Here is a 21,137-nt window from a genome sequence, read left to right on the forward strand (position 1 = left end):
CTTGACATCGCAGCCTGTTCATTATAGCCTTAATAAAATATAATAATAAAATAGTCAACCTAACATATAAAAATTACACTGCTCTAAATAGTCAGTAGTACAATTCGTACATTCAAAGTAAGCACCGCTCGCTCCACTGTGATGTTTCCAAGCAAATTTTTGCGCATGTGAAGAGGATGATTTTTTCCATCAATATTGGAACACGAGTGAAGAACAAAGCCTATAATAAAGAATAGTTTAGCATCCAAATACATCGCAAATGTTGAAACATTTTGATTCTGATGAGAGGGTTACGTGAGCCCAACACTTCTTACTTTCATTTTTACTTTTACATTAAATTTAAAGGATTTGTTGTGGAATATTTTGAGTGTATCATAAAATCTGAATAATAAAAAAAAAATAATAATAATAATAATAAAAAAAAAAAATGAATGAATGAATGAATAAATAAATATATATATGTATGTATATATATATATATATATATATATATATATATATATATATATATATATGTATATATATATATATATATATATATATATATATATATATATATATATATATATATATAGCTGCGAGCAGCGATGAAGGGCCAAAGCCGGCGGCACCGCCACCCTAAAGGCACCGGGGTTGCGGTGCCACCGGCTTGGGCCCGTAATCGCTGCTCGCAGCTATATTTATTATTATTATTATTATTATTAGGGCCCAAGCCCTGAAAGGGCGAAGGCCCTATTGTTTCCGTAAGGATTTATTTTTATTTTTTTATTTTTTTTCTTCATTATTTTTTTTTTTGCCTTTTTGCCACTTTTGGGGCCCTTAACATGCTCAAAAACTCTTGAAATTTTGCACACACGTCAGAACCTGCGGCCATCAGGGCCGGGCTGAAGCTGGTACTGGGGCGTGGCAGGGGGGCTCGACAGCGCCCCCTGGAATGGGGTCCGAAAACTTGGTCCATAAATCAAACACGCTTGCATGTAATAATATGAAACTCAGTACACATATAGATCTCATCGGGCCGAACAACTTTCGTGCTCTAAGTTTTACAAAAGCCCAACAGGAAGTCGGTTATTATACGTTGTTTGGAAAACGCATACAATGGAATGTGAAATACTCCTCCTAGGGATTTCATCCGATCGCCACCAAACTCGGTGAGAATAAAGTCAAGACATTGAGGATGAATTCTTGCGAACGGATTTTTGATATCTCGAACGGTTTGGCCGTGGCGAGGAAACGAATTTATGGCGAATAATGGGACACAGGAAGTGTGTTATAACTTCTGCATACATTAATTGATCTTGATGAAACTTCAGCAGTGTGTTCGTTGTAAGAGGCCGATCACATGGATGTGACTATTGTGAGTCAAAGTTATAGCGCCACCAACTGGCAGCAGGAAGTGTGTCACTTTCAAAATGCTTTGAAATCAGTGTCTTATTTTTACCCGATTTGCTTCAAACTTTATGTGTATAATGTAAACACAGGGCAGATGTAGACCTGTGAAAGGATTATTGATATCTTAGATACTGTTGCCGTGGCAACGCATCAAGTTTTAATATTCTTTTCGGATGCGTTTGAGACTCTTAACATGCTTGAAATTGGATGAAACTCGACAGACACATAACACGTATTAGCCAGTAGACATGTGAAAAGTTTCAGAAACGGGCGTGGCAGGGGGGCTCAACAGCGCCCTCTTGAACAGGGTCTGAAAACTTGGTCCATATATCAAACACGCTTGCATGAAGTAATATGAAACTCGGTACACATATAGATTTCGTCGGGCCGAACAACTTTCCTTCTGACAAGTTTCACGCCAGCCCAACAGGAAGTCAGCTATTATGGGTTGTTTGGAAAACGCTTGCTGTGGAATGTGATGTACTCCTCCTAGAGAATTCATTCAATCACCTCCAAACTCAGTCAGCATGAAGTAAAGACATTGAGGATGCTAAATTGCGGACGGATTTTTGATATCTTGAACGGTTTGGCCGTGGTGAGGAAACGAATTTATGGCGAGAAAAGAGAGACACGAAGTGTTATAACTTCTGCATACATCAACTGATCTTGATGAAACTTCAGCAGTGTGTTCGCGGAAAGAGGCCGATCAGATGGATGTGACTATTGTGAGTCAAAGTTATAGCGCCACCAACTGGCAGCAGGAAGTGTGTCACTTTCAACATGCTTTTGACAAAAGTGGGGGGGTTAGTTTTAAATACAGTAAAAAAAAAAAATTTTTATATTGTTCTCATCAAGCCGGACAACTTTCTAATTTACATTCATTAGCTCAGAGCAAAAGGAAGTCAGATATTTTGGTCTGAATGTGGATTTTTTTGCAAAATCAGCCTATGAATTTTTAGCCACTCCTCTTAAACTATTTATTTTATTCCCACCAAACTTTTTCAACATGATGAAAATACATTAAATATGCTAAATTGTGAACGGATTATAAATATCTCAAACGGTTTTGCTATGGCGAGGGATTAAAGTAATGTCCAAAAAGGAAAAACTAAAAGCCTCAAATTTTCTAAAAATGTAATTATATACCATTTATTTCTATATAAAAGTATACAAACATCACAACTAAACATTTTATTCTTTTTTTTCAATTTAAGAATGAATTTTAAGTTTAAAAACTGCCAGAATGGTTGTTTAGTCTAAACAATACATAAATAAAGTCAAACATAGTGCTATACTGCCCTCTTGTGTTCAAAATCAGGTAGGCCTATTATATCTATATATAAATATACTAGGTATGTGACGGTGAGAATATTTTACCACCGGTTAACTGACGTGTGACACCGCTGGGGGCTTTTTAATCTCTAACTTAAAAACTAAAGTAAAATATGTTCTTCCGCACTGACATTTATATTGGTTGAGCGAGCGTTTCAAATGAATTCCTATGGAAGTAGAAATTAACTGAAAAACGTTCACTCTGTTCTGCTCGTTCCTCGCCGTGGACGTGCACCGTTATGAATGCCCGTGCAGCCATGAGCATTTTAGTTTCATTTTAAAATTAGCGCCTTTCGGGGGGTGGATTGCTTGAAATTATTTTACAAAAGCACAATTTTGTGTTTTATTGCAACTGTACACAAATATAAGTTAACACTTTGCAGTTTGAATGTCGTCCTGTATAATGATGGAGTATGTTTTTATGTGTCTACTGTTCAATCGCGCCCACGCCACACACACACACACACACACACACACGGTTTACTATCTTTGTGGGTACTCTCCATGGACTTAATGGTTTTTATACTGTACAAACTGTATATTCTATCTCCTCACACTAACCCTACCCCTAAACCTACCTATCCCATAAAACTTTCTGCATTTTTACATTTCCAAAAAAACTCATTCTGTATGATTTATAATCTTGTTTACCCATGGGGACCTCTATTTAGGTCCCCACTGTGACACGAGTCCCCATGAGTCTGTGTGCATTCAGGTTAAAGTCCCCACCGGGATAGAAAAACATGAACACACACACACACACACACACACACACACACACACACACACACACACACACACACACACACACACACACACACACACACACACACACACACACTCCAGCATTACAATCTTGACATCGCAGCCTGTTCATTATAGCCTTAATAAAATATAATAATAAAATAGTCAACCTAACATATAAAAATTACACTGCTCTAAATAGTCAGTAGTACAATTCGTACATTCACAGTAAGCACCCCTCGCTCCACTGTGATGTTTCCAAGCAAATTTTTGCGCATGTGAAGAGGATGATTTTTTCCATCAATATTGGAACACGAGTGAAGAACAAAGCCTATAATAAAGAATAGTTTAGCATCCAAATACATCGCAAATGTTGAAACATTTTGATTCTGATGAGAGGGTTACGTGAGCCCAACACTGCTTACTTTCATTTTTACTTTTACATTAAATTTAAAGGATTTGTTGTGGAATATTTTGAGTGTATCATAAAATCTGAATAAAAAAATAATAATAATAATAAAAAAATAAAAAAATGAATGAATGAATGAATAAATAAATAAATATATATATGTATGTGTATATATATATATATATATATATATATATATATATATATATATATATATAGCTGCGAGCAGCGATAAAGGGCCAAAGCCGGCGGCACCGCCACCCTAAAGGCACCGGGGTTGCGGTGCCACCGGCTTGGGCCCGTAATCGCTGCTCGCAGCTATATTTATTATTATTATTATTATTATTATTATTATTATTTTGTCAACCTTTCGGCCACTTTTGGGGCCCTTAACATGCTCGAAAACTCTTGAAATTTTGCACACAGGTCAGAACCCGCGGCCATCAGGGCCGGACTGAAGCTGGTACCCGGGCGTGGCAGGGGGGCTCGACAGCGCCCCCTGGAACGGGATCCGAACACTTGTCCATAAATCAGACACGCTTGCATGTAATAATATGAAACTCGGTACACATATAGATCTCATCGGGCCGAACAACTTTCGTGCTCTAAGTTTTACGCCAGCCCAACAGGAAGTCGGCTATTTAGGGTTGTTTGGAAACGCATGCTGTGGAATTTAATGTACTCCTCCTAGGGAATTCATCGATTCGCCTCCAAACTCGGTGTGCATGAAGTCAAGACATTGAGGATGCTAAATTGCGGACGGATTTTTGATATCTCGAACGGTTTGGCTGTGGCGAGGAAACGAATTTATGGCGAAAAAATGAAACAGGAAGTGTGTTATAACTTCTGCATACATTAACTGATCTTGATGAAACTTCAGCAGTGTGTTCGTTGTAAGAGGCCGATCGCACAGATGTGACTATTGTGAGTCAAAGTTATAGCGCCACCAACAGGCAGCAGGAAGTACATCACTATTAAAATGCTTTGAAATCACTGTCTTATTTTTACCAGATTTGCTTCAAACTTTATGTGTACAATGTAGACACACGGCAGATGTAAACCTGTGAAAGGATTATTGATATCTTAGATACTGTTGCCGTGGCAACGCATCAAACTTTAATATTCTTTTTTTATGCTTTTGAGACTCTTAACATACTTGAAATTGCATGAAACTCGACAGACACATCACATTTATTATCCAGTAGACATGTGCAAAGTTTCAGAAACGGGCGTGGTGAGGGGCTCAGTAGCGCCACCTTTAGTCATAAGTGGGGGTGTTAGTTTTATCAACAGCAACAAAAATTGGTATGTGTATTGTTCTCATCAAGACGGACAACTTTCTAATTTACATGAACCATCTCTGACCAACAGGAAGAGAGATATTTTGGTTTGAATGTGGATTTTCTGAAGAATTTTCTCTCCCTCTCTGTGTCTGTGTGTGTGTGAGGGGAGGGGGGGATTTGACTATTGCTTTTATATTGTTAATCAAGGTTTCAGGGGCTTTTGGGGTCCTTAACGTGCTCAAAAACTCTTGAAACTTTGCACACAGGTCAGAACCCACGGCCATCAGGGCCGGGCTGAAGCTGGGACCCGGGCGTGGCTGGGGGGCTCAACAGCGCCCCCTTGAACTAGGTTCTAAAACTTGATCCATATATCAAACACGCTCGCATGAATTAATATGAAACTCGGTACACATATAGATCTCATCGGGCCGAACAACTTTACCCCCGTCAAGTTTTACGCCAGCCCAACAGGAAGTCGGCTATTATGGGTTGTTTGGAAAACGCTTGCTGTGGAATGTGAAATACTCCTCCTAGAAAATTCACCGTGCCCCCTTCAAACTCGGTGTGGATGTAGTCAAGACATTGAGGATGCTAAATTGCGGAAGGATTTTTGATATCTCGAACGGTTTGGCTGTGGCGAGGAATCGAATTTATGGCGAGAAAAGAGAAACACGGAAGTGGAATAACTTCTGCATACATTAACTGATCTTGATGAAACTTCAGCAGTGTGTTCGTGGTAAGAGGCTGATCAGATGGATGTAGCTATTGTGAGTCAAAGTTATAGCGCCACCAACTGGCAGCAGGAAGTGTGTCACTTTCAACATGCTTTTGACAAAAGTGGGGGGGTTAGTTTTAACTACAGTAAAGAAAAAATTGTTTGTATATTGTTCTCATCAAGCCGGACAACTTTCTAATTTACATTCAATAGCTCTGGCCATCAGGAAGTCAGATATTTTGGTCTGAATGTGGATTTTTTTGCAAAATCAGCCTCTGAATTTTTAGCCACTCCTCTTAAACTATTTTTTTTATTCGTACCAAACTTTTTCAACATGATGAAACTACATTAAATATGCTAAATTGTGAATGGATAATAAATATCTCAAACGGTTTTGCTATGGCGAGGGATTAAATAATGTCCAAAAAGAAAACACTAAAAATCTTCTAAAAATGTAATTATATACCATTTATTTCTATATAAATGTATACAAATATCACAACTAAACCCATTTTATTCTGTTGTTGCAATTCAAGAAGAATGAAAAAGTTAAAACAGGCTATTTAGTGCTATTTGGTTCAACAAAAAAGCAAACATAGGGCTATACTGCCCTCTTGTGTCCAAAAGGACATCAAAATAGTATATAAAACTTTTTACCAGGTAGGCCAATATTGTATTTAAATATACATGTATTAGGTATGTGTCTGAGGATATTTTCCCACCGGTTAATCGACGTGTGACACGAGTGGGTGCTTTTAAATCGCTAATATAATAGTGTAAGAAAAATAATGATAATGTTGCACACACAAATCACACACATGTGGGAAAGAATGATGCTTTTAAACAACACTAAACCGCCATTAGGTGTCGCCAGGCATCCATCTTAATAAGCGAGTCATTGATTCATTCGTTCAAACGATTCGTTCGAATGAGTCGATCATGATTAAGACAGATGTTTATGGATTGATCATTCAATCTTTGAGTCAACCGATTCGTTAAAAATGCTGAATCGTTCAGTTATGAGAAAACACGTGATGGTTCTGCCGTGATCTTTGTTTAACTATTTTCGCTGCTGAAACAGAACAAAAACAGTCAACATTGAATTGACAACATTGAATGTAAGTGACTTAATTGTAACTGTTTATTAACCTGTTGTATGAAATCTAGGGGTGGGAGAAAAAATTTATTCTTAGATGCATCGCGATGCGGACGTGGACGATTCTGAATCGATTCACAAATGTCAAAAAATCGATTCTCTAAAAAAATATTTTTCTAATAACGTAATATTGACGGAAGGCAAAAGGCGGAACTCTAAGCGGACGTGCGTGAAGTTTCTTCTGCTCACCAAGGCTGCATTTATTTGATTAAAAATACAAACAAAAACAGTAATATTGTAAAATATTATTCCAATTTAAAAGAGCTGCTTTCTATTTTAATATATTTTAAACTGTTATTTATTCCTGTGATCAAAGCTGAGTTTTCAGCATCATTACTCCAGTCGTCACTGTCACATGATCCTTCAGAAATTATTCTAATATGATGATTGATACTCAAGAAACATTCATTATTATTTTAAATGTCGAAAACAGTTGTGTACAGTCTTTGATGAATAGAAAGTTCAAAAGAACAGCATTTATCTGAAATCTAAAGCTTTTGTAACGTTAAACACTACCGCTCAAAAGTTTTGGGTTAGTAGGCTAATAATTAAAATTTTATTTTTGGGGGAAATAAATAAAATAAATCAGTACTTTTATTTATGAAGGATGAGTTAAACTGATCAACAGTTACAGTAAAGACATTTATAATGTTAAAAATATATATATTTGAAATATATGCTGTTCTTTTGAACTTTACATTCATCAAAGCATTTTGAAAAAAAAAATCTGTACACAACTGTTTTCAACATTGAAAATAATAATGAATATTTATTGAGCATCAATCATCATATTAGTATGATTTCTGAAGGATCATGTGACACTGAAGACTGGAGTAATGATGCTGAAAACTCAACTTTGATCACAGAAATGAATTACTATGTAAAATATTTAAAAATTGAAAACAGCTGTTTTAAATTGGAATAATACTTCACAATATTACTGTTTTTGTTTGTATTTTTAATCAATAAATGCAGCCTTGGTGAGCAGAAGAGACTTCTCCTAAAAACATTAAAAATCTTACTGACCCCAAACTTTTAAACAATAATATATATATATATATATATATATATATATATATATATATATATATATATATATATATATATATATATATATATATATACATATATATGTATGTGTGTGTATGTATGTATGTATGTATATATATATATATATATATATATATATATATATATATATATAAATATAGCTGCGAGCAGCGATGGAGGGCCCAAGCCGGTGGTACCGCCACCCCGGTGCCTTTAGGTAACTAAAGGCACCGGGGTTGCGGTGCCACCGGCTTGGGCCCGTAATCGCTGCTCGCAGCTATATTTTCTTTTTTTTTTACTTTTAAATACTTCCAATCCAAGTTTAATGTGCAGATCTAGCTATTTTTAAGCATTGTGTTCTACTAAGTTGGTTTTAAAAATGTAAATACTGTGGTCCTGAGCTTCTTTCACGTAGATCTGTATGTTTGAGTTGCCCAACATAGCGCCACTGGCTCAACCAATGACAATGAGTTTGGGACGGGACTACTTGTTGGTCCAACCAATGAAAGAAAGGGGAGTGTTTGGAAAACCTGCCTGAAAACAATCATTACTGAGGCAGTTTGCCTTTCTGGTGCAGAAATTACACATAAATGATCTACTTTAAACTATATGAAATAACAAATGTTGCATGAAAACTGCTCCGATATACTTAGCAAAATCAGTGAACGACTAATGAGCCATTATTTCAAACAAATTTCTTTTGAAAGTTTGAAATTGCAACTTTTTGAAAAAAAAAAAACATTTGTGCTGGTAAATGAACTTTGCTGAAAAAGTTTGCCACAAGTATATTAGGGCCTTTATACTCAAGACACAGACTAAATTCACACAGACCTCTAATACTTATCACCACTTTCTCAGCCACATGACATTCCAAACCTGTATTTTCTTCTGTGAAACACAAAACGAGAAAATTATTAATAATGTACTGGTCATTCTTTTCTATTTACTTCAATGAGAAGGGGAGTGGAGATTTCAAGCTTGAAAAAAATCAAGCTTGCAACATAAATGTAGCATAGAACTAATCCATTTGTGCTATATTCCATGCTGAAGCTGTGGTCTGATAATCTTTCCTTCTAGTGGGCGATTGGATCATTGAGCAAGTAGGTTAAACTTGAGATCAAGGTATCGTGTCTAGTTTTGGTTTTATTTCTATAAATAAAAGCGGATGAGGAGCTTGGCCCTCCACTACTCCACAGACCCGGCCTGCTATTGCTTCATAGTCCAGGTCCTCCAAGACTCCATGATGCAGGTCCGCCACTGCTCCACTATCCAGGCCATGATCCAGATCTTCTCCCCGTTCACGGGCCTGGACAGTAGAGTAGTGGTGGACCTGCATATTGGAGTCATGGTGGCATTTAACTTCATTTTGGTGCCATTTTTTCCCCCAAGCCCCAGTTAATTTCCAACCCTGATTTACACTTACATGTGTTCATTTAGCAGACACATTTATCTAAAGTGACTTACAAATGAGGAACACAACAAGCAATTCAACTTAAGTAGGCAACAACATGAGAAGCACTAGCAATACAACATTTCAGACAGCGTGTTACTTTAAAATTGAATAATAAAACTGATACAAATAATTTTTTCACACATTTAGTACTGGGCCAGACTTTGTAGGGTCTGAACATTTGGAATGGCTTGACATGTGAGCATCTCATTAAGAAGGGAACTGACACTTACCCATGCTGGAGGTGATGTCACCATTCTCAGAATCTGCCCCGTGATTATTGCCATGGTAACTATTCATCACCTCCAATTTGATCTTCTTCTTCATGGCTTCAGCAAGTGTGGCAGCTGTTAGGCCTGTCAGAGTATTAATGAGAAAGAAAAAGAGTGTTAATTCACAATCATTCCGTTTTCTTAGCCTTTTCCAAAAAAAAATTTAAAAAAATTATATCGCTTCAGTTCCCTAAATCTTGTGAGAATATGTGAATATGAATAATTGTTAACAGATTCACCTCACTGCTTTTCCATAAACGTGCTTCATTCAAATGCGTTTGTGAAAGCAATTATGAATATTTCACATCCTATAATTGAATTTAACAGAAGAATACACTGGCACTGTAACATTAGATGATAACAACAGGTCTATTATTACCAACAGCGTCATCCCAAAGCTACAATCACACTCACATCACTGTTCTACAGTCAGTCAAACTACGTATCTCTGTCTAACTAACATCAGACACCAGCTTTGGGCAGCAGGTCCTGGATCTGTTCAAGTGGAGATCTGCTTCCCCTGTCATGCGCTGATAATTCAAGCTGCCTGGCACCTGCCCATTGTCACAAGTCTCCAATACCCCTTGTTAACTGTGTGTGTATGTGTGTGTGTGTGTAACTTTGCCCCCAGTGCACACATGTTATAATTCAATTAAAATTAGAAGATTAGCTTCCCTTCATTGCACAGAGAGCTGCTTTTACGCAACTCAGACTGCTACTCGTCTCTTTCCTCTTCCACTAGCTTTAAAAAGATCTCAGTAAGTCTAAGTTAGATTGAGATCACTTCAATATAGCCCCCCACAGTTATGCTTAGTTTTGGTTTGGTTTTCTATCAGTCTGTTTAATCACCTGTTTGCATACGTTCTTGTGTTCTCCTTTTTTCCCGCCATAATAAGTTACCTGTTCATTTAATCATCACAGCTGTTAATTATTTAGTTAATCACCATGTATGTTAAAGCTCCTCACCTGTCCACACTAATACATTTTCATTTGCCGTTCGTTCACTTTGATGGCATACGTCACAGTCACGTGGCATCGGTGCTGTCTCAAGTCGGACAAACTTTCTAACCGGAATGCACTGCTTCAAGTCGGCCGCCGATCGGTCTGCGCAGAGCTGCATGAAGTCTAACAAGCCTAATAGATATTCATGTTTATAACGGTATTGTGCCTGTTATGTGCTATTCACTTTCACACTGTTGCTAAAATATGTTACTTTGCATACTCTTCATATCACAGTCCTGCAAAGATGACCGAAAATGTACTCACATTTGCTGTCCTACATGAGAACAGTCGCGTTTTAGACCAAACATATGGTGACTGAGTGCGACCTGGACGCGTGGTGGAATGGTGAGATATTTTGCTAAATAAAATGATCCAGTCAGAAGAATTGCGCGATAACTTAATTATTTATTTTTCCGTCTGTATTTTTCCATCTCAGTGAGCTTTTTTGAGGTTTTACGCATGCGCAGCAAGGTGAAATTAGTGCGTTCAGGCGGTTTCCAAAACGTTCTCATCCACACTGAAACGTCGGAAAACGCCTAAAAACACTAGTGTGGACTGAGAGCGTTTTTAAACGCCGTTTTCAAATGTATCCGGATTAATGTAGGCTAAACGTAGCCGGTCCGGTATTGTTTCAAGTAGTTGGCTTATGTTTAATAAAGAATGTCATTATTTGTACCTTCTTCCTCATCCTTGGACTTGTGAAACTGGAGACCAGTTAAAAAAAGAGATATAAGTAGTGCCATCTACATTTTTTTTTAAAGATCTAGTCCCTGTTTTGTATCAGAAATGCAACCTCTAGTTTTGTGGTTTGAGCACAACCCAAATGTGCTGTTTTTTCTGCACACAAAAACAATTGGGTTCACCAACAACTCAAAACCAAAATAAATAGTGTTCCAGCCAATCACTGACAGGGGGTGGGTGCTGTGAGGTTTTGCAAAACCTCACAACACCCACCCCCTGTCGGTGGTTGGTGAACCCAATTGTTTTTGTGTGCAGATCTCAGAGCCTAGGCTGCCTACAGAGACGCGTTTTTTTGACGACCTGATTATGGGGCGGGCAGCTAGCGGATCGTTAGGAAAGACTAGATGAATGTGATCATTTATGTTTGGGCCTTTTTTGGGCCTGAAATCGCTGATACAACCTTTAAGGTAACACGTCTTAGCTCGGTTACACTTTATTTTACAGTACGTGTATGGGTTGAGGTTAGGTTTAGGGGTAGGTTCAGGGTTAGTACCAAATTATTACCCAGTTATAGTAATTGCTATAATAAGTATGCACATGCGGAACAGGACTGTAAAATAAAGTGCTCCCCCATAGCCTGATTCATTTATTAAATAACGTTGCAACACCGTTGGCTTGACTTATTCACACAAACAGTATTGTATGTTGTTGGTACACTACGCTGTTGTACGAACACAATTTGGAAGCTATACACTTTCTGGTAAGATGTGGTTGCTCAAACACTGCCTTTGTAAAAGTTCTGACACGTTTAAAATCCATCCTTTTAAAATCAGCGCTCTAGTCTGGGCAAACCGCTCCGAAATGTAACTTTGGCTAGCTGGCATTTGGCTGCAATGCACAACAGTTATGTGCAAATATGAGGCAAGCTCTGGCAGTGAGCTTTAGGAGTGGGGTGTTTTTTTTCTCACTCTCTCAGTTGCTCTCCAAATGCTTTCACTAAATGTCAAGATCAGAGCATGAAAGCCAAGGTCCCTATTCAGCCTGTGAAGAGGACGATATCAAAGCATTCCCCACTCTCGGTCTGCAATTCACTCAAAGAGGGAAAAAACTGTCCTCTCTCTCTCTTTCTCTCTATCTCCCTAGTGGCCTTTGAGTTTCCATCTCTGTGGCTGACATTGATAGTGTGACCTCTGCCGAAGATAAAAGAGGCCTGTGCTGTTGAGCATTTTCTTTCTTTCTCCATCACCTGCTCTTTCTAAACGAGTACAAATGTGCGGCCCTTTCTGGGGTACTCTTTGAGAAGGCGTAATGAGCAGACTGAGTACGCGCACATACTCAAAGAGAAGGGCAGCTTAGAAGTCGGGCAGCAATTGTTCATTTAGCTTCACATGCAGAATGGACAGAATTTGTGATGCTTTAAACGACACTCTCGTGAACAAGAGGAGAGCTGACACCACAGAGGCAGAGGTGAACATATCTCCAGGCTAAATCTAATAGGTTTTTATCATAATATCACAACACAATAAAGGGCAAATTAGAGTTGGCAAGATGAGGTTACATGCTACCTCGGGCAAACCTGCATTGTGAGTGTGGAAACAATAGCTGTGTTTTGTTGGCTTTGGGCTTTTCCAAAGCACAGCGTGAGTCAGATTGTTTATTTGCGTCACTTCAGAAAAGTGCTGTTTAAAGCGAATGACACAGAAGCATAACAGGCTGCAACTGGTTTGTAACAATAAACATAATTTCAAGCAGCTGAATTAAAAAGGCAAATAAAAGAAGGGGCTGAGAACTAAAGTTAGCTTTATTTTAAAATACTTGTGTGTTTAACACGCTGAGAAAATGGTATGCCAATTGTAGATTGATTCTCTAGCTAAACATAAATCTCTGTATTTCCTATTTCAGCCTCTCTAAAGATGCCTGTGACAGACACAAAAGCTGTGGCCAAACTACATGCGAATTGACGACGCAATATGCGATAAAATGCATATTTTCCTTGTTAATCAGAGTTTTTGTCCTAACCAGAAATGGCAGCAATACACGACTGGGGTACATTTTTTTTGAGAGGTCATCTCAATTACTTGTATGTTTTGTACAATACTAAAATTGTTTTAATTAGACTATTATGGATATTAAAGTCCAACATGACTTAGCCATATTGAAAGAGACAATGAATAATTAACCTCAGATTTTGAAGATAAGAAACAATAAAGTTCAAACTGAGAACATTTTGTGAACAAACAAGTGCATTCTATGAAAAGGATTGTATCAATCACTAAGTTTGTATTTTGAATAATGTTAACGTGACTAATTTTTTAAATGAATTTGATTATTTGTTGCAAGTAGGAGACAGCAGTGTGCTTACTGGGAAGATTCTGATTCTTCTAATTGGCTGCGATTTGTGATTGATTTTGTTGTGTCTTGTAGCCTTTTCGCATCTGTTGTAAACAGACAAATTGCTTGCCGCCGGAATTTGACTGTGTTGCATCTGGTTAGGACACGTCTTCATCTAAACAATTAATTGACTTCTTCATTTTGCTATTCTCCTTTCACTTTTAATTATGAATCCTGCTTTTCTCATTTTTGAAGGAATGATATTTATTTGTTCTGGCTGTAACAGTGAGGTAGGAGCATTTCCTCATTTTCTTACCAGTGTGAGACATCATTCCTGAGGACATGAGTCCAGAGACAGAGTGGGGCAGGACGTGAGGGCTGTCGGGCGACGTCACGCTCTGGGTCCGTTTGGGAGGTCTGCCAGGTCTGGAGCTGAAAGATGAACACACAATGTCAGACAAGCATTTTATTTTGGTTACATGTAACAGCCCATCTAGAAGCCAATGCACTGCTTGCACATTACAAGTTGCAGTGTAGACAGTTTTGTTGATTATAATGGGAATGCTGTAGTTTTACTGCATCATGTCACTCACTTGAAGAGTAGACATGGTAAAGAATGATTAGAAACTACCAAGTAGGTCTGAGGATAGTTGCTAGTTGTCCTGTTTAGATTCTGCTGAAAAGCTGATAATAGGTTGTTCCACTCCATACAGAGCATGCTGTCACAAATGTCAACTTCTATTCAATTAACTATATTTTTACTCCCTAACAATAATGGAAGAACAGCTTTTTTGTAGCCAATACATATATGTTTATAAATACACAAATTGGCCCGCTCTGAATGGCTACTGAAAAAGTGACAACTAGCTATTTAACTAACTATTTCTTTAAAAAAAAGGTATGATTAGCACACACTCACACATCCGTTTCTGTTCAGAGCTGAACTAATCTACTATGCATACTAGCATGCGTCAGTAAATACTCTCAAGGACAGTCTTTTTTCTGCCATCTCTTGTACCCCCTCCCTTCTCTTTTCTCTCTCTCTCTCTCTCTCTCTAATTAGATCACACAGTAGACTCATCTCCCTTTTCCATAATCAGCCGATTTTTTGCTCATGTATAATGCATGCTGCACACCTTGTTACCTGCTCTTGTGCATTCATGTGCAATTTAAATTTGTTGAGTTTACAGTACATGTGCCAAAATCAGCCACGGCTCTCTAGCACACACAAATAACATCTGATTTTACTTGTGGTGTTTATATAGACAACCAGGTTTACCTAATTGAGTCTAAATGGGAAGTAGGTTATGGACGATTTTCACTTGCACTTTTGATTGCTCTGACCCTCTCTATCTTTACCGGCTGAAGCGGGAGTCCGATTTTAGGGAAACCTTTAATGGAAAGACTGTAAGAAAAAAAAAAAACTTTATCATTTAGCTGAGCATTCTAGGGGAAAAAAAATCCTCTATTTCACACAGAGCCTCCGCTCACACCTCCCCCAGTGCTTGTGAGCGCCAATCATCCTTCATAAAATATTAAAGTCCCCAACGTTTGCCCTTTTAAAATTTCCCACTCTCAATTCCCTAATTGTAGTGTTTCTTTATCTGTCCACTGCAGAGAGTAAATAAATGAACAAAATAGCTATTTTATCACAGCGCCTGACCTTTGAAATGGGAGAGGATTATCACAGGTTTATTTCTCACCCCGTTCTCTCACTCTACACACACACACACACACACACACACACACACACTCTCTCTCTCTCTCTCTCCTCTCTCTTCTCTCTCTCTCTCTCTCTCTCTCTCTCTCTCTCTCTCTCTCTCTGTGTGTGTGTGTGTGTGTGTGTGTGTGTGTGTGTGTGTGTGTGTGTGTGAGAGAGAGAGAGAGAGAGAGAGAGAGAGAGAGAGAGAGAGAGAGAGAGAGAGAGAGAGAGAGAGAGAGAGAGAGAGAGAGAGAGAGAGAGAGAGAGAGAGAGAGATGATGCAGATGATGACTGCTGTTGTACACACAGATGAAAATGGGCCAGACATGATGCTCATTTTTGTCTGGATCTATTCATTTATTTTAAAATAGGTTAAAATTAAATTCACACATATAATAACTTGATCACACCTCATCTATAATTAAATGTTTTGCATTTCTGAAATAAAATTGCTTTTTATTGCCAAGGTTAAAAAATGCCCTGTGACAGGGAATGTTCTCAGAAATGTGGCTAATGTTCTGGCAAGGTTTTCACAAAGTTATGGACAAACATTCATTCAGTAATGTTAATTCAAAGTTATCTGGTCTACTTATTGTTCATGGAATGTTTGTTTTTTTCTCAAAAGTTTAAGTTGGATGTTAAAAATGTTTAAATGTTATTATTTGTTTCATTCCCACAGTAACATTCCCATAATTTTTTCAAAATACTAAAATGGAATGTTTTCTTAACACTCACATAACCATTTTTAAAACATGAAAAAAAAATGGAGGGAAAGATTCAGAAATAATGTTTTCATAACTTAATATGAACATTAGCAAAACATTCTTAGAACATATTTTTGTTTGTTGGGATACTGTCCTAATATCAGCAAATAGCAAACAAATAAAAGCAAATAATCTTAAGTAGAGATTGCCATTTTACAATAATAATAAAAATATATATTTTGGAAAAAAAACACTGAGACTGATATCACAGAGACCGTGTGACAAGGTCAGTAAGGTTTTTTTCAGATTGTAAAATGTGATACAACTCTACAAAATCTTAATGATATTTAAGTATTCATTAAAAAAAAAACTTTTTTGTATTGGTTATACCAACTGACATTTTTTGTCATTAAATTAACTTTTTTTAAATGGCATAAAAGTTTTTTTTTTAAAACCATATGAAATAACATGAATGTTATTTCAAAGAATTTGGCAAGATTTTTCCTTTTCTTTATCATGGGCACTATTATTTGCCTTGACCCAAATGACAACAACGTGACATGAACGGAATATTATTTCAGCTCATCCTATTGCACTTCTTTCTCTCATGAACTTTCACACACTTACATACAAACCCATCCCATCTATGATTCCAGATATGAGATCCAGGTGGATTTTCATTCTGGTCTTTTCCTTCTGTGGTCTTAGTTTTCCTCTTTACAAACAACCAGTTGAAACCCACACGGTTTCATGTTTTAGGCAAACTCGACCAAAAAACACACGCACTTATCTGCGCAAACACAATCATCTTCTGATTCCGTTTACAATAACAGCAAACTCTGAGAGACGTGCTAAAACGTTAGTGCTAATGACGCAGTTCTGGTGAAGGACTGTCTTCTCTCTTCCAACAGCCATGCTGAATGCCTAACAGGCTGACATTTTTAATAATTCCTAATGGGGCGATATTTTAATTAAACTGATACTGATGGAATCAGATTAAATGCGGTTAAGCCGTGCAGCGGAAATGACTCAAGAAATTCAAAGAGAGATCAGGAGATAAGGCACCATTTTAACTCTCTCTCTCCCTGTATGGTTCATTAACTACGACCCCCTTCCGTTCGCCAAATTAAGAGTTTTTTTATCACTGCGATTTTTCTGGATACTTCATTTGAGAGGACAGATGTGCACAGGAAACAAGACTTAAGATTAACACGGTAGTCTATGAAAGAGTTAGTCAGAGAGAGAGAGAGAGAGAGAGAGAGAGAGAGAGAGAGAGAGAGAGAGAGAGAGAGAGAGAGAGAGAGAGAGAGAGAGAGAGAACAAAAATGCAACGTACAACTCAGGGTGCCTTTGAGGACATTTAATTAAAATCTAATCCTGCATTCATTAAGGCTCACATAAATTAAGCTGTCATTCATAAGATTTATGGATTCTCATTTGCATACCACATACAATTCATCAATTACTGGGGTGTGAAAGGGGCACAACCCCCTCTGGGCTGCCCATTGCCACACAAACAAAAGGGGGGGGGGGGTCTAATTCTCCTGTTTTCCACTGACAAACATTCAGATGTACTTTTCAATTATGTCCAATTGAAGCTGTAAATAGGTACTGATCTGTGTCCACAACGCAGATAAGAGATAAGAGAGGGCGGTCAAAGCAGGAGGTACAGTATTTCAGAGAGGAAACAAATTACATTAGATTACAGAAAAACTGAAAAAAAAAGGAACTAAAAGAGACATATACCTTAGTCCATTCTCTCAATAATAACTACCCGTTTCACTATAAAGCTGTTGCTCTGGATATGCTGGAGAAAACAAACAAATCAAAAAAGAATGAGAACCATATTAATATTCAGGGTTAATGAAGCAAAGAAAAAGACTGCGTGCGTGTGTGTGTGTGTGTGTGTGTGTGTGTGTGTGTGTGTGTGTGTGTGTGTGTGTGTGTGTGTGTGTGTGTCCACCCATTAGCAGAGACGGTCTCTTTCTGACAAGTGAATTTTATCAGGTGGAGATTTATAAATAATGGATTTGTCAAATAAGTTTACATATTCTCCTGTTTTAGCATTAAAAACCTAATCAAGAGTTTAAGAAGAGAGTTTAAATCAAGAGTTTAAGACACTCCTTTTGCATTATGGAAGGTGTTTAGCTAGTTTTATAAGTGTCGCCTTGGTCTTGCTCAGGTGGGGTTTAAAGGACAATTTATAATCAGTAATATCAATAACTTGACTGCACTGACTCTATCAGATGAGAACACATCTTTAACTGTATTCAAGTAAATGACACTGGATAATGACACTATTGTCTGACTCTGAAAGTTTACAACATTGAAATATGTATTAAACTGAATTGAATCAACACTGAACTAAATTGAGCCAAATAAAGGCATTACTGTATTCTATAGAGATGTCTTTGAAGTCGCAAGATTGACAGTTATTGAACTGAACTGAATCAACATTGAACTGGCTCAGAGTGAATAATAACTGTTGTCTTCTGGAGGTGCTTTACGGCTGACGCTGAATTTGCTTCATAATTGATGCTATTTTTTTTTTTGAAGCTGCTTTGAAACAATCTGCATTATATAAATGTGACACAAATTACACTTTACATATGAGCTAATATGAATTGAAGACAACTTGAAACAAATGAGAAAACATTTAGATGGAAATGCTCTTTGATGAAAAAAGCCTAACGGAAAGGATAAGAGCAAACATCCTTTATTCTGGGCTCAAACAGGAAGTTCCTTCATGATGGGGCGTAATCGGAGCTCTTATCGCAGTGAAAGACTGAACCCAAATAGTCCACTGTTTGTGTTTCAATCTGCGGCTCTCTGTGATGAATGAAATGTAAATAAGTGTTGTGGCCCCTGCGGGGGGACGAAGAAAGAAGGAGAGAGAAAAAGACAGACAGAGACCTTACATCTGTCCCATACACACACACACACACACACACACACACACACAACACGCACACTCAGACAGACACTTCAGCATTCTTGTTCCCAAAGCATGTACGTGCACACACAAATATCCACATGCACAGGAAATAACAGGAATGGAAAAAAGCAGTACTGTAAACATTTTACAAACAGACTGCTTCCTCAAACAGACATACACATTCACACACAAACAACCACACCAACATACTTCAAGAAGATCAGTCAGTGAGTCAGTTAAGATTGTGTGTGTTACAGTAATGTTCTCTTTGATATATCAGCAAGCCAGCTTGCTTTTACAAGCCTGTTTACATTATAAATACAAACTCATACTCATAACAGATTATACTCACAATTACAACAAAAAATTATTGATGAAATTACATTTAATTTACAAAGCTCAAGAGCTTGAGAGTCTATCAGTTTATATTAAACACTAATCAGAGGATCATATAAACACACTTTAATGTGTTGATGAGAAAGTCTGCGAAAAATGTATATTCTGGAAAACCTAATAAACGTAATGAAAGGAACTTAATGGAAACACACATGAGATGGTGAGCAAAGGATGATTGTAATGGACTCATTTTGTTGACTTGTATGTTAGTAAATATGTACCCTATGAAGTGAACCATTACACCAACATGTCTTGCTTTTGTGTAAGGTCATTTCATAAGGTCATTTAAAAACATGTCAGACTAAGCTGAAGTTCAACTAGTTTTGAGAGAATTCCCAATGAATACCGTGACATTCTCCACAAATAATGTACAAAATAGGGCCTGAAACGGTAAAAAAGTTCAAACGTTTGGGAACGGTAAGACCTATAAAATGTTTTTAAAAGAAGTCTGTTTTGCTCACCAAGGCAGCATTTATTTGATCCAAAAAAAGTAAAAACAGTAAATATACAGTAAATGCAGTAAAAACGGTAATATCGTGAAATAGTATTACAGTTTAAAACAACTGCTTTCTATTTGAATACTGTATATTGTAATGTCAAAGCTGAAATTTCAGCATCATTACTCCAGTCTTCAGTGATACATAATCCTTTAGAAATTATTCAAATATGCTGATTATCAATGTTGAAAACAGTTCTTTGATGAATAGAAAGTTCAAAAGAACAGCATTTATCTGAAATAGAAAGCTTTTGTGACTTTATACAATACCGTTCAAAAGTTTGGGGTCAGTAAGAATAACTTGTTTTTAGAACGAAATTGACACTTTTATTCAGTAAGGATTCATCAAATTGATCAAATGTGACAGTAAGGAAATGTATAATGTTACAAAAGCTGTCTGTTCTATTCTATTCTATTCTATTCTATTCTATTCTATTCTATTCTATTCTATTCTATTCAATTCAATTCAATTCTATTCTATTCTATTCTATTCTATTCTATTCTATTCTATTCTATTCTATTCTATTCTATTCTATTCTATTCTATTCTATTCTATTCTATTCCATATGGCAAGTAACAAAACCGAGCCTGCAAAGAAAGATAATGCAGTTTTTTATTAACAAAACAATGAAGCGTTTAGCTTATGAACAAACTGAATAAATTAAACTTGTTCTCTATTTGACAAAAATTCAGTTCAGTTAAGTAAGTTCGCAGGTCAATTTGATCATATTGTAACCAGGGAACATTTCAATCTCATATCAGGCAGATGTTAAAAGGTTAATTGTAAAAGTCTATTTCGCCTGTTCAGGTTCTTGCTCCTCTTTAATTTGCTGTTATTATTGTCTCTCATTACAGAAGAATCCAATAGGGACCTGACAGGTGACATCCTATCATCAGAGGGAGGGTTACAAAGCTGCTCATCTGGATTATAGAGGAATTTTAAGACCTATATAAGCCAGTATTTCCTTCGTGTTAATGCTTTAAGAACTTTAGGATTTACCAAGCGGAGATAAAAAGGCATATTCCCCCCCAAAAAAGCAGAGAGGCCAGTGAATCTCAGTGAAGAAACAACACACCTCGTCCTGTC

General features: G+C 37.2%; 1 protein-coding gene across 2 annotated transcripts in view; it reads right to left on the reverse strand.

Moving 5' to 3' along the window:
- Nucleotides 1-21,137, reverse strand: part of dachc (dachshund c) — a 67,931-nt gene that overhangs the window by 32,070 nt on the left and 14,724 nt on the right. For both annotated transcript variants that reach the window (XM_081361661.1, XM_081361660.1), the window contains exons 2-3: nt 14,134-14,249; nt 9,765-9,887 (exon numbers count right to left, since the gene is read on the reverse strand). In XM_081361661.1, coding sequence (XP_081217787.1) covers nt 9,765-9,887; nt 14,134-14,249 — 239 coding nt within the window. The remainder of the gene's footprint in view (nt 1-9,764; nt 9,888-14,133; nt 14,250-21,137) is intronic.

This window comes from Scardinius erythrophthalmus (assembly GCF_964197995.2).
Source record: "Scardinius erythrophthalmus genome assembly, chromosome: 3".
NCBI lineage: Eukaryota > Metazoa > Chordata > Actinopteri > Cypriniformes > Leuciscidae > Scardinius > Scardinius erythrophthalmus.